The sequence below is a fragment of the Trichosurus vulpecula genome, chromosome 1 (genome assembly GCF_011100635.1).
Source record: "Trichosurus vulpecula isolate mTriVul1 chromosome 1, mTriVul1.pri, whole genome shotgun sequence".
NCBI lineage: Eukaryota > Metazoa > Chordata > Mammalia > Diprotodontia > Phalangeridae > Trichosurus > Trichosurus vulpecula.
The window spans coordinates 90,570,319-90,584,874 of record NC_050573.1 but is presented as its reverse complement, the minus strand read 5'-3'; the positions used below and the strand labels follow the sequence as shown (position 1 = coordinate 90,584,874).

General features: G+C 41.0%; 1 protein-coding gene across 1 annotated transcript in view; it reads left to right on the top strand.

Moving 5' to 3' along the window:
• The first annotated feature begins 12,253 nt into the window (after positions 1–12,253).
• The window catches only part of DENND3 (DENN domain containing 3), a 118,568-nt gene continuing 116,265 nt past the window's right edge, over positions 12,254–14,556 (top strand). Inside the window, exon 1 of the mRNA XM_036764223.1 lies at positions 12,254–12,361. Coding sequence (XP_036620118.1) covers positions 12,254–12,361 — 108 coding nt within the window. The remainder of the gene's footprint in view (positions 12,362–14,556) is intronic.

Genomic DNA, 14,556 nt, shown 5'->3' with positions numbered 1-14,556 from the left:
GGAAATGCCTAGTAGTCCAGGCACAGGAGGCTGAAGGTGCTTAAGATGTCAAGTGCACAGTCTAATTTTTTTATAACTATATGTTTCTGGTACAATTTGAAATATTTGTATAAAATTTCATTAAAATGCAGAAATGTATTTTACTCTTTTTTTAAGGCTATGCTGCTAGCACACAAAATGCTTTGCTGTTGATTCATTCATTCACCCTGAAGTTCTGATGAGAGCACAGATTCACTAAATACCAAAATCCACAAACCACTACTTCCTATTTCCGTTATCTTCCAAATAATTGGGTTATTGGTTTATAAGGACCATTGGGAACAGGGTCTAAGACATGAAAGGCTTAGAACTAGCATAATGAGGTGGGAATTAAAGGAAGACAGATTGCAAGTCAATATGAAAAAAACTTCCTAAAAATTGGAGGTAGAATACATGCCCATCATTGGAAATCTTGGAATGGAGGCTAGACGACTTCTTGTCATAAATGTAGGCAGCGGTTGTGCTAGACTATTTCTAAGGCACTCTTCAACTTGGCAGTTCTATCGTTTTATGATCCCACTGAGGTTTTGGCTTCCTTGTCATGTGTTTGTGGTCCTCTAGTTTCTGAGTCAGGTGGTCTATTTTTTGTCTCTTTGCCAACCCAGCATCTCTTCATTAAGGAAATTATACCTCTGGTACTTTTGCCACTCTGAACTTCCTAAGGAGCTGTTTATTTATTATTAAGCCACATAGGGAGATGCTGCACATTTTTTTTTTCCATTGCAAGCCAGACATTATGGCATACTATTCCAGTCTTGTTTAACAAGGAAGGATGAGTTGAGGTTAGAGATAGTTGAATCCTTTCCATTAGGTACTCATACTAACCTACTTATACCCACATTACCCTACTTAAGATGCTGAGATATGCTTACCTTTACCATCTAGTCTCCAAACTTTCCAAAAGTTTTCTATTTATAAGAATAAATCAAGAAAACTGAATTTTTGCCATTGAATACCCCGTCCTTCCAAGTAGATAAATGCCCAGTGTCTAAGACCGAGGTTTTTTTATACAACTTGAAAAGATTTTCTGTCCACTAATTATTAAAGCTCTATTCTGATGTGCTGTTTGGAAAATCTGAAATGAATATAAGGCTAAGGAGGCTAATCAATGTGATGATTCCAGAACTCCATAAAATGTAATTGTCTAGACAAGATGGAGGCATTTGGGCTTCATTGATCTGACATCAAGATAACTCATTGATCCAGGTCAATAAAGAATTAACAGTTGCCCAGTAAAACCCCTAAAAATAATTTTAAGAAACTCAGACAATGCTCATAAAAGAATGTGTACAAGTTTTTTTGCACATCATGAAAACTGGAGAAATGTGACATCTTGTTAGGACAAAGCAAAGTTAAATCCAACAGGAAATAATAATATTAACCATAATAGCTAGTTTTTATATATTGCTTTAAGGCTTGCAAAGTGCTTTAGAAATATTATCTCATCTTATCCTTACAACAACCCTCCATCAATAAACCAGTAAATATTTATTGAGTACTTACTATCAGCAAGTCCCTATACTAGGTGTTGAAGGGTTCACAAAGAATGTTCAAAGAATCAAGAATTTTGGATTAACCATGGATGGAATCAACTATAACTCCAAGGAGAAGTGACTTGGAAAACGTTGGTGCCAGTTAACTCAATTCAATAGATACTTTTTGAACTCTTATTCTTAAGATTATTTACAATTTAACAAACAGGTTAGGGAAATTGGGAAAGAGGTCTGATTTAGGGAGGAATATAATAAAAGTATTTTAGTTATTATTTGAGATGATGATAGGGATATCCAAGAAGAAATAAACGATATATTGAAAATGTAGGGCTGGAACTCAGGAGAGAGGTTTCTGAATTTTTTTTTTACATAAGTACATTTTTCCCAAGCTCCTTAAACTTCAAGATTAGATTGTTTCAGTCTCTCTAGTTTGGGCTAATTATTTAGATTTTGTAACTGCATAGAATTTAACTCTCATTAGAACTGAATTGTTGTTTCTGGATGGCTCTCGGGAGTTTCAAGCTTATCAATATTTATAATAAAATAGTCTGGGGCTCTTACATTCATTCCTGCTTAGATTCTTTATGTCTTCCACTTATTTGATTTTTCCAATATAGAATATTTTTAATATTCTTTTATGTACCATAGGGACTTTTTGGGTTACAACAGATATTTTCCCCAATTTTTACCTACTTGTTGAGAGTTCACAGGGAAAAAAATCACTACTTTTGATGTTAATACCTTTATTATAATTACTGAATATAAACTGGAGGCCATCTTGGAATCACTGAAAGCACTGCTCAATTTCCCAAATGCAATGAATCCTGCTCCCTTTCTTCTATTGGATTCCAGGTCATTTTCCATCTGTCCATCTATCCTGGATGTATATACTGCTGTAATAATTCCATGAGATGGCCACGCAGCTGCATATTCAGTTTGGGTAATTTTTTTTTACCCATCAAAAGCTTTTATTAGGTAATTTAATAGAAACAACAATACATTATTTTATGGGTGCTAAAGTTTATGAGAAGCAGTGAATATAAGGGATAGAGATCTGGCCTTGGAATCAGGATGTCTTGAGTTCAAATTTTATCTCTAACACTTAGACTGTGTGACCCTGGTAAATGACTTAATGTCCCCAATGTTCCCAACTCAGTTTTAAGACTATGAAATGCAGATCAGTTGTCCATCTGCATTGGTAATGGGAATTTCCTCCCTGGGAGCTTCTTACATCAATAAAACCACAGACCTTGAAAAAAAAAAACTATGCCAGACACTGAAAGAATCATAGCTATAGCTCAGTGATTTTACAGCCTTCATGGGATGATGGAATTTCATGTAGCTTTAAAGTATTCAAAGAGTTTTTGCCCTGTGATTTCAAGAAAGTTTGTTTATTTATTCCAGGCTTCTTCTTTTTTTTTTTTTTTTTACTTTTCTGCTGCTTATTTATTGAAGTTATGACCCTTCAGCAAACATTTTAGTTTTATCTTTGATGTCAGTTTTTACCCTGTTTTTCTAGTTCATTTTAGTTTATTTGTTTTCAAGTATTATGCCAACTACCTCAGTGATTAAATTTATTATTCAGAAATATTTAAACCATTGTTTCTCTCCATCAAGTGACCTGTGTTTTGACCAATTCACTGTTTATTAGCACACATGAGTTTATTTTGCTGCTGAAAAGGAAACTTTCATTCATTCATCAAATATTTTTATATGTGACATTTACATAGCAGAAAGTGTTATAAAGCGCATTCCTATAGTGTAAACCAGAGGTGTCGAACTCACTAATATGGGCAATGAGGCCAGCAAAACTCACAAACTCTGAGAAAGATTAAAATATAATTGCAGAATATTTAGCCATAAATAAAAATACAATCCTACATAGATAATGTTAATTTCTGGTTTTTTAAGTCAGTATATTCCCACAGGGATCTATTTCTACTTGAGTTTCTATTTGAATTTGACACTATCAGACTGCAAAGCATTTTACACAAATTATTTCATATGAGACTCAAAACAACCTTGTAAAGTAGGAACTCCATATATTGTTATTTCCATTTCTCAGATAAGGAAAATGAAGCACAGAAAAATAATTTGCCTAAGGTCACATGGCTAATAAGTATCAGAGGTAGGATTTGAACATAAGTCTTTCTGACTTCTAGTCCAGTACTCTATCTACATACAATACCATACTGCTTTCCTTGAGTAGGTGTTTTTTGTTGTTCAGTTGTTTCAGTCAACTGTCTTTGTGACCCTATTTTGTAGGTTTTCTTGGAAATGATAATGGAGAAAGTTTGCCATTTCCTTCTCCATATCATTTTACAGATGAAGAAACTGAGGCAAACAGGATTAAGTGATTTGCCCAGGGTCACACAGCTAGTAAGTGTCTGAGGCCAGATTTGAACTCAAGAAGATGAGTCTTCCTGACTTCAGGCCTGGCACTCTATCCACTATGCCACAAGATAAAGAAAACGTGATTCCTGCATCAAGGAGTTTATGATTTGCGGGATCGTGAGATTTTTTCAATTCAGATATTGCCTACACACATTCTCTCTTCATACCTTCTGATCCTAAGCAAAGGAAATTCATATTCCTCTCCAGAGAAGATCCAGCTAACATTCTAGAAAGCATTCTTCTAGGTTACTTTCCCTCTTCGAGGAGACCATTAGGATACTTAGGCTGTGCATCCATTATCTCTCACTCTCACCCCATGATTGGTCCTACCTCCTTCTCTCATAGTACTTTTCTTTAATGATATCCCCTAAGCCACTTCTTGAATGCAGATCATCACTTGGTATAAACTATAACTAACTCACACCCATCTCTCTATTGTGAATGTGGATTACTGCACAGCTCTTTTAGAGATCCCAAGCACTCCCTTGGCTGCAAAGCTCCACCTTGTCTACAAATTGTCCTATACTCTGTATTTCTTGGATTTGTGGTCTATTTCCTGGATGCCTTGTCTGACTCCATCTTTTGTTATTGTATAAATTGGTCTAGGGCAGCTAGGTGAAGTGGATGGAGTAGGGGGCCTGAGTTCAAATCCAGCTTCAGACCAGTTCCACCTTGTCTACAAACTGTCCTGCTGATTGACTCTGTATTTCTTGGTTTTGTGGTCTATTTCCTGTATTCCTCATCTGACTCCAGGTTCTAGGTTGCCTTTAAGAGTACTTCTATTTCTAATATTGCTTGTTTGTCCTTCAGTTCACTTCAGAAGTTCACTTCTTATGTTGGGTTTCTAGATTTCTTCGCATCCGAATGCTTTCTTGGTGCACATTGCTACTCTACTCTGTCTTTTGATTTTAGGTGTCGGTATACATTTTTTATTCCTACCTGGCTCCTCCTTGCCATTTGAACCACTAACTCCTTAAAGACAAGGACCATTTTGTTCCTGTCTTTAAATTCACAGTGCCTAGACTATGCATCTTACATATAATGGGCACTCGATGAATGTTTGCTGGCTTAAATCGAATGGCGAATGTTTGAATGCCATAATATCTGAGGAGTTAATGTTGTAGGCTTAAGTGGTTTTCTTTTTTCATGAATTTTTAGGCCCAGGTCTTCTGAGGTATCTTGGAGCTCAATGATGAGGCTCTGTGATATTCCTTGGCTTAATGGAATCAACACAATAATCACCCTCAAAGAGCAGCAGCCATAGAATCTCACCATCTATAAGTAACTACTATTCTATTTGGACCTTGTGAAAGATATCTTCCGTGGTACTGGCAAATACCTCAAGTAAACACACACCTCACGGATGTATTTATGGAGTAAAGAATAATAAACTATGCTCCCAACGGCACTAAACTCTGCAAACACTCTGACCCAGAAATACTATTGCTAGGCCTACATCCCAAAGAAATCAGAGAAGGAAAGAAATGACCTATATGTACAAAAATACTTATAGTATTTCTTAGCAACTCTTATAGCTGAACTGGAAATTGAGAGTGCCAATCAACTGGGTAGGTGTTAAACAAGTTATAACATATGAATGTGATGGTAAAGAAACCTGGGAAAACTTATATGAACTGGTGTAGAGGGAAAGGAGCAGAACAATTTATCGTTGTTATTGTTGTTCAGTTGTTAACAGTTGTATCCAACTCTCTGTGATTCCATTTGCAGTTTTCTTGGCAAAAATACTAGAATGGTTTACCATTTTCTTTTCCAGCTCATTTTACGGATGAGGAACTGAGATAAACAGGGCTAAGTGACTTGCCCAGGGTAACTCAGGAAGATGAGTCCTCTTGACTTCAGGCCCCCCACTCTATCCACTTCACCACCTAGCTGCCCTAGAACAATTTATACAATAACAAAATCATTTTAAAAGAAAACAACTTTGAAAGATTTAGGATCTCTTATCATGGCAACGGCCAACCATGATATCAGCAGACTCACACCTAAACAGCCTTACTCACCTCCTGATAGGGAAGAGATGGACTTAGTGCAGATTGAGAAATAATTTTTTACACACAGTCAAGTCAGAATTTGTTTTGTTTGAATATATATATATATATGTGTGTGTGTGAGTGTGTGTCTATATATACATATACATATATACATATGTATGTGTGTACACACACACACAGAGGATTTTTTTCCTTTCTTTTTCAATGTTGGGACAAGGTATGGAGGGAGGGAGAGAAAGGTGGATTTTTGTTGATTAAGAAATAAAATTTAGCTTAAAACTGTTTTAAAAAACTAAAATGTTACCTTTCAAAAAAAAAAACCCAAACCAACCAGGGTCATTAGAGTTCAAATTGTACTCAGTGTAAAAGTCCCTGGTGGTTTTAATTGACCAGCTTTTCAAAACTTTCTGGCACTGTGACCACATGACTAAAACAAGGCCCACAGCTGAGCCCAGAACGATTCTGTGCCTCTCCTTATATTAAATTTAGTATAGTTACTTTCCTACCACAGATTGGATTTATTATCCAAGAACCAGGCTAAGCGAGTAGTTTATCCCCAGAGGCTGACCACCCCAGAGGTGATGAATTCTTTGGCCATGGAAGCCTATAAAACAAATTTTAAAAATGCAAAATGGCCTTTAATTCTGTCACCCCCTTCCAACTTCTGCATCGATGACAGCAGAATAGTAAAAACCACAGCAGAGAATTCAAAATATTACCGATTATACAATCCCAGGTTCAGTTTCACATAGTGAAATCACCCTCAGGATCATACAGTAAGTGTCTGGGGTGGGATTAGAACCCAAGTTTTCCTGAGTCCAAGTACAGTGATCCATCTATTATATCATATAGAGTTTTAAGATCATTTATAAACATGAACTGTTGCTATGGGGGACAGTCAGTAAAAATGTTGGGAGATGAAATGTCTTGTGTGAGAAACAATAATGAGGCCAGTGTCACTGAATCGAAGAGTACATGGGGGTAAGAGGTAAGAAGACAGACACTAGGAGCGGGGAAGGTTTCAAAGATCTTTAAAAACTGAACAGAAGATTTTATCAGGGCAGGTATGTGGTTCAGTAGATAGAACACCCACACTGGAGTCAGGAGGACCCGTGCTTAAATCTGGCCTCAGACACAGCACTAGCTGTGTGATCCTGGGCAAGTCACTTAATCCTGATTGCCTCCCTCCAAAAAAAAATTTAAAAAGGGGATTGTATCTTTGATCCTGCAGATGATAGGGAGCCACTAGAGTTTATTAAGCAAGGGGATGACTTACTCAAACCAATGCTCTAAGAAGATTAATTTGACAGCTGAGTGGGCCTACTCTCATGATGAAAGCCACTGGAGGAATTAATATCAACAAACTGATCGAATCCACTGCAAATTTATGTCATTTAATCTCAACTGGACTCTTATAGCTGCATGACAACCCTTAATTCTTCCCTGATTGGCTCTCTATCACACTTAGCACAGCAATTGTTTCTAATTTTATTTTCTCTTTTCGATCCTCTTATGCCATCACCTTTCCTCTAATACTTTACTGAGAAAATCATGGTCATTTGTTATAAATTATTCTTCCATGTTGACCATCTCATAACCTTTCTATATCATCCTCTATCGCTCCTCCTTCCCTCCATTCTCTGAGAAGGAAGATCTAGCTCAGGCAGAGCTCTCTAACTATGCCCTTGATCCCAGCCTCTCCCAAACGCTCAGGGAAGTTGCTCCTTCATTTCCTCTTTCACTTTCAATCTCTCTTATTACCTACTGGCTTCTCCCCAGTACTACAAACATACCAGGTCTCCCTCATTGCTAAATAGCCTTCATTTGACTGACATTCCCTAAGAGTATGTTCCCATATCTCTTTTCCCTTTCACAGACAAACTCATAGAAAAAGTCATCTCTGGTCATAATCTCCTTTTTCTTTCCTCTCACTTATTTCTCTCCCCCTTGTAATCAGGCTTCTGACTGCCACATTTTACTGAAAATCATCCTTCAATGGTTGTCAATGTTCTATTGTTTCTGCAGATGTTGCTTTATTTTTTTTAAACAAATTGAAGGTTTGTGGCGACCCAGCATGAGCAAGTCTATTGGTGCCATTTTTCCAACAACATGTGCTCACATCATTTCTCTGTGACACGTTTAGTAATTCTCCCAATGATTCAAACTTTTATATTATTATTATATCTGTTATGGAGAATTCTGATCAGAGATCTTTGATGTTACTTCTGTAATTTTGGGGGGCACCATGAACCATAAAACCATAAACTTAATTGATAAATGTTGCATGTGTTCTGACTGCTCCATTGACTCGCCGTTCCCCATCTCTCCTCAGGTTTCCCTATTCCCTGAGATACAACATTATTGAAGATTATTACATTAACTTAGTTGATAAATTAGCAACAGGGTTTGAGAGGACTGATTCCAATTTTAAAAGAAGTTCTACAGTTGGTAAAACGTCATCAAAAGAGAAATCTTTTGTGAGAGGAAGAGTCCATTGATGTGGCAAACTTCATTTGTTGTTTTATTTTAAGAAATTACTACAGTCACCCCAACCTTCAGCAACCACCACCCTGCTCAGTCAGCAGCCATCAACATGGAGGCAAGACCCCGCCTCCCCAGCAAAAAGGTTTTGCTGAAGGCTCAGACAGTGGTTAGCATTTTTTCACAATAAAGTATTTTGTAATTAAGGTATTTACATTGGATTTTTAGACATAATGCTATTGTACACTTAATGTTTGCTATAAACACAACTTTTATATATACTGGGAAACAAAAAAACTTTGTGTGGCTTGCTTTGTGATACTTGCTTTATCGTGGTGGTCTCAAATCAAACCTACAATATCTTTGAGGTATGCATGTACTTAGGTGGCCCAGTGGATAGAGTGCCAGGCCTGGAGTTAGGATGACCTGTCTTCCTGAATTCAAATCTGGCCTCAGACACTAACTAGTTGCGTGACCTGAGCAAGTCACTTAATCCTGTTTGCCTCAGTTTCTCATCTGTAAAATGAACTGGAGAAGGAAATGGCAAGCTTCTCCAGGATATTTGTCAAGAAAACTCCAAGGGGTCACGAAGAGTCAGACACGACTGAAAAACAACTGAACAGCAACACCTGTACTTTCCTCATCGTTTGGTTTCTGTGATAGTGCTCTCTCTTGACTTTCCTTCCTATCTGTCTGACTTCTCCTTGGTTCCCTTTGCTGGATAATCATCCATACTTCACCCCCTAAGCATAGGTATTCCCAAAGGCAATATTTAGGCCATCTTTACCTCTTTTCCTATACTTATGCCTTGGTGATCTAATCTGCTTCCGTGGTTTATCATCTCTACTCTGATAACTTAGATATCATCTCCACTCAGATGTCTATACATATATCTAGCCTAAATCTTTCCCCTAAACCTCAGTCATTCTTGATTGTATCTTCTCCTTTATCCCCCCATAGCAATCCATCATTAAAGCCTAGCAATTCTGCCTTCACAACATTTCTCCCATCCACCCCTTTATTTCACTCACACACAGCCACAACACTATTTCTGGCCCTCGTTAAGTCTTTCCTCAATTATTGTAATAGAGTCCTAATTGGTCTCTTTTTTTATAGTACCAAACCTCCCTCATACATCTTCAGTCCGCTCCTAATAACCTTCCTGAGGCTCAGCTCTATCTGACCGTGTTATTTCTACTCAAAGTCTTACTTCAAGGATAAAACAGAAATTGCTTAGCCTGCCATTTAAAATCCTTTTCAATATGTCTCCAAATTACCCTTCCAAACTTCTTTCATATCACTCTCCTTCACTCCAGGCAAATCAGATGACCAACTGTTCTCCAAACTAAACATTCCAACTCTGGCCTCCAAGCCTCCTTCCTCATTTCCATTTGTCAAAATATTTATCTTCCTTCAAAGGCCAGCTCAGGCGACCCCTCTGTTTTTGTGTCTCCTTGCCTGATATCCACAGCTAACAGTGCTATCTCCTAGGATGTAGCAACCTACATTTGTCCCAAAAGTCTTAATGCAGTTTCAAGCTTTAATAATGTAAAAAGATTTTAAGTTTTAATAGCTTAAAACTACACTAAGACTTTTGGGACAGTCAGTATATCGAATGGAGCAATGAGCATGGTCAGTAGGAGTGTCAGTAAGAATTTATTAAGTGCCTACTAGGTGCTAGATACTGTGTTAAACATTGGAGGCTGGTGTTAAAAGACCTGGGTTTAGGTAATTTTTTTTAAGAATGTTAGATTTGGAGCTGTAAGGGTTATCTATGTTATCTAGTTCAATGGTGTCAAACTTAAATAGAAATAATTCCTTCAAGGCAAATTGACTTAGAAAACCACAAGTTAACATTATCTATGATGTATTTTTTTTATTTATTTTGGTAAACATTTTGAAATTGCATTTTAATCTGATTCAGCTTCATTTAGCCTATCTGCTGAGTTTGACACCTCTGGTATAGTCCAATACTCTCATTTTGTAGATGAGAAAATAAAGGCTCAGAAAGGGATTAAATGACTTTCTCAGGGTATCATAAGAAATAATTGACAGAACTAAAATTCAGACCTGAGTGCTCTGACTCTAGCTAGAGCTGGCATTCCTTCCACTGGACCATACTGCTTCCATTTTATGGGGTATGTGACTTAGGGCAACTCAAAACAATCCTGAGATCTGAGCTGGATGGGGCCTCAGAGAGTGTCTGGACCACTCTGTACCTGATAGGAATCCCCATCTCCATTCCCAACAAGTGATCTTCAGTCTTTTCTGAAGGCTTCTAGTGAGAGAGAACCCACGACCTCCCTAGGCAGCCCATTCTGCTTTGGGAGAGCTTTGGTTGTTAAGATGGTTTCCATAAACCTAAATCTGTCCCTCTACGACTTCTACTCACAGCAATAGCAGAATAGAAGATAAAGAATAATTGTCAGATGTGGAGGGAGCCAACTCAAACCTCACCGCTTACTAATACTGTTATGTGGACTGTGCAGATCTGTAGAGAAGGGATCAACTTTTTAGTGATCCTGAGCATTTTCACATTCTTAGGGACCTCCACCCCAAGGTAGTACTATAAATCTGGAAGACCGTATAAGTTTCTGGGGGAGACCAGGCTCATTTGAGGGGGTAGGTGGCTTAACTCTCTGACAACCTTGAGTTGCTTGAGCCTTGAGGCTGGTGTGGTAGAGTGGATTGAGCTCAACCTGGGATACTGTTCAAGTCCCTGGGAGCTGCGGTGGTTCACCAGAATAGGACAGGCTTGGGCAGGAGTTCCTTTGAGTTTTCTATCAGATAAAATAAAGTCTGTCCCGTATTTAATATCTTGTTAGCCTGTGTGTTTGCATGGGAACTGAAGGCACTTTTCTTTTCTGGTAGAGACCTAGATACTAGCTAACTTCTGCGGTAGAAATTTTAAACTCTGTGGAGACACAAGCTAAAAGGCAGGATAAGAAAGGAACCCTCAAGGTTGAATTCAGTTTTGGTAAACCAGAACGGAGGCTCTGGGCTACTGGTTATAACCTAATGCCTTATCAGATAAGGCTTATCCAAACGTCGGCTATAAATATCATTATTATACTTGTTATAAAACTTGCTGGGGCTGAGTTGACTTTCTGTTTCCGGTTTCCTCTTCACCTCACTCTGTACCCTTCATACCCTGGGCTCTTCCTTAGCCTGGCGTGGCATGAAGACCCATGAATGGGTCAGAAGACCTGAATTCCTGTCTCACTTTTACTGCTTCCTTGTTGTGTGACCTTGGGCAAGTTACTTAACCTCTCTGTGGGCCTCCACTCTATGACCCATTTCCAAAGTCTAAAGCATCGGTGGACTTCTCCAATTACCAACCCTTGTTTTCCTCACCCTGTCCCCCCACACATTTAAACTGCCAGGGAGAAAGAAATGAAGGCAGACACCTTGGCGTAAGGGAAAGTGCACGGGCTCTGAAGTCAGAGGGCAGTGTAGTGAGTGGACTTGGGTTCAAATTCTACTTCTGGGGACCTTAAGTCACGTTTCCTTCCATCTCTAGGACTCAGTTTCCTCATTTGTAAAATGGACCAAGACGGCCTCTGAGGTCTCTCGCAGCCCAGACCAACTGTCCTCACGAAGGTTCCCTTGGGACAGACTACAGCTCAGACCGGGTAGGGGCTGGGGCGCATGCGCGCCTCTCTGTTTTTCCTCCCCTCCCGTCCCCGTCCCCGCCCTCTTCCTCCTCCTCCAGCCCCGCCCCTTCCCTCGGGCTCGCGCATCCTGGTCCAGCTGGGCGCGGGCGCGGGTTCGTCTGGGTCGCGGCTGCGGGAGCTGCCCCTGCCCCGGCTCTCGGTCCGCCAGCCTCCCGGAGCCATGGCTGAGCCGGGCTCGGTGCCGCCGCATCTGTTGCTGCCCCCGGGGCTGCTGGAGCTGTGCGCGCTGCTGGGAGCCCCCCGGGAGAGCCTCCGCGATGTGGAGCAGGTGAGCGGGCACCCACCTGGGGATGAAAGGGAGTGGGGGCCCCCGGCGCAGCCTGTCCGGCCTCGGACCCACACCTCGACCCATTTCACGGACGGGGAGACTGAGGCCCCGAGGGGCGCTCTCTGGAAATGTCCGGAGTGGCTGCTCGGAGGGACTGTCCCAAGGTCACGCAGCGAGTGCGGCAGAAAGCTCATCTCTCTTAACCAACTCCCGGTCTAGGACTTTGGCTTACCCTTCCTTTCTGTCCACTCGTTTTTCTTGCTGTTTGTTGTCCGAGTTATATCCTTGCCGCAGCAGCTACCACCCTTTCCTCCGGTTTTTCCTGATGCTCTTCCCTTCCGCCCACCTCCCTCCCTCTGGGATACCTTTCTTCTCCCACCCCATCCCCCACGCGCCCCGGGTGCCTTCCCGACCTCTCCTTCCTTCCCCGTCCGAGGAATTGTTTATTTTCCCGTTGTATGAGCCCCACTGGGTGACTCACTGACCCCGGAGCCGGCCGGGATGCCTTAGACCGGATCATCTCTAAGGTGATCTGGGCTCTGACAGTCATGCCGCGTCTGTTAGGCCGTGGACATAGTGGGGTTGCCGCCTCCCCGACTTGCGGAGTTTGTTCGCGGTGGTTCCCTCTCTAAGGAGAATCCCGCTCTTGCTGCCTGGAGACATTCTGTAGGGTCCCCCTCTTCCCTGAAGCTTCCCCTCCTCACCTTGGCCAGACACGATCCTTTCCACTTCTGAGTGTCGGGACACTTGGAGATCCTTGGAGATCTGACCTTTCATTGTATTGCTTCGTGGTTCCGGTCCTTTAATGGGTTTTTGTTTTGTGTGTGTGTACCGACTTCTTTGGGGTCGGAGAGTTTGGGTGTGGAACTTCCTTTGGCAGGACACCTTTGCAACTATTTTCTTTTTTTCATTTAGTTTTGTTTCTGAGAGGTGCCTGGGGCAGGCGGGAGAGGATTGGTGACTTGTCATACTTCCTATAGGTGTGACAGGCCTTCCTGATCACGAGTCCAGCTTTCTATCCAATATGTGATGTTGCCTCTAAAAAAGCTACATTTGCTTAATAGAGATTTATCAAATCTGAACCCCCCTTGGGTCTTTTCTCATGACCATCCTCAGAGACACTCCAAGGACTACACATCTACCTTGCTAATTGCACCTCTAGGTCAGGCCATCCCTTAGCCTCTGCCAGCTGGGGAGTTATGGAACAAGAAAGGACCGTGGAGGATAGAGTGTGCAAATTACATGGTTTTTAGTGGAGATTAGGAAACATTTAAGGAGCTCGTGAATGGTGGAGGGGGTGGGGAAGAGGAAAGGGTTGAAATTAATTCTGAGGCTGCTGTAGCATGAGAAAACCAAGAATAGGGACAAGTAGCCCTGGGCCCAATGCACAATTTCCTCATCTGTCAGATGGCTGGGGTGGATTTGATGGATTAGCTTTCCAGACTTTTCGTTCTGGGACTCCATTCCCCACAATAATGAGAGAGCCCTAGAATGGGAGCCTGGAGACCTGTGCTCTCTTCCTGGCCCTGACACTAGGTACTTGTGTAACCTTGGCAAGACACTTGACCACTGAGGCCTTGGGCTTCCTTATCTGCAAAATGAGGTTATTGGTCAAGATAATCACGAAAGTCCCTCCCAGCCCTGACTTTCTGGGATTCTATGAACAAACTATCGTGTACCCTCAATTTTGTTCTTCACTCTTCTCCGTGGACAGCCCCCTCACACAGTGACATCACCTGCACCATTTTGTCAGTGTGGTTCCTCAGCTGCAGCTATGATGCCTATAATATAACATTACCTGGGGTGGGGGGGGAGTGAAAATCAGGAAGCTCTGGCATATGCTGGTTATGTGATCGGAGGCAAATCACTTAACCCCTCTATGTCCCTAGTCAGCTCTTGAAATCACAAAGAAGGTGTCATCTGCATTGGGGAAGAGGAAGCTTCTTATTGGGAGGTCCCTACTCTGTTGAAATCACCAGTCTAACTCCCATCCTCACCCTACCCCCTACCCTCAGGATTGCACTCACTTGCATTTGGCCCTGCTACTTTCTAAATTCATTTGCATCTTTTTTCCTGGAAACATTCCTGTGAGATCTGCCCATTATTCTTTATTGCTTTGTATTGAAGTCTTATAGTGGAGGAAGAATAAGATTTAGATTCAAGAATCCCTGGGTTCAAATCTCACCTCTCACAGT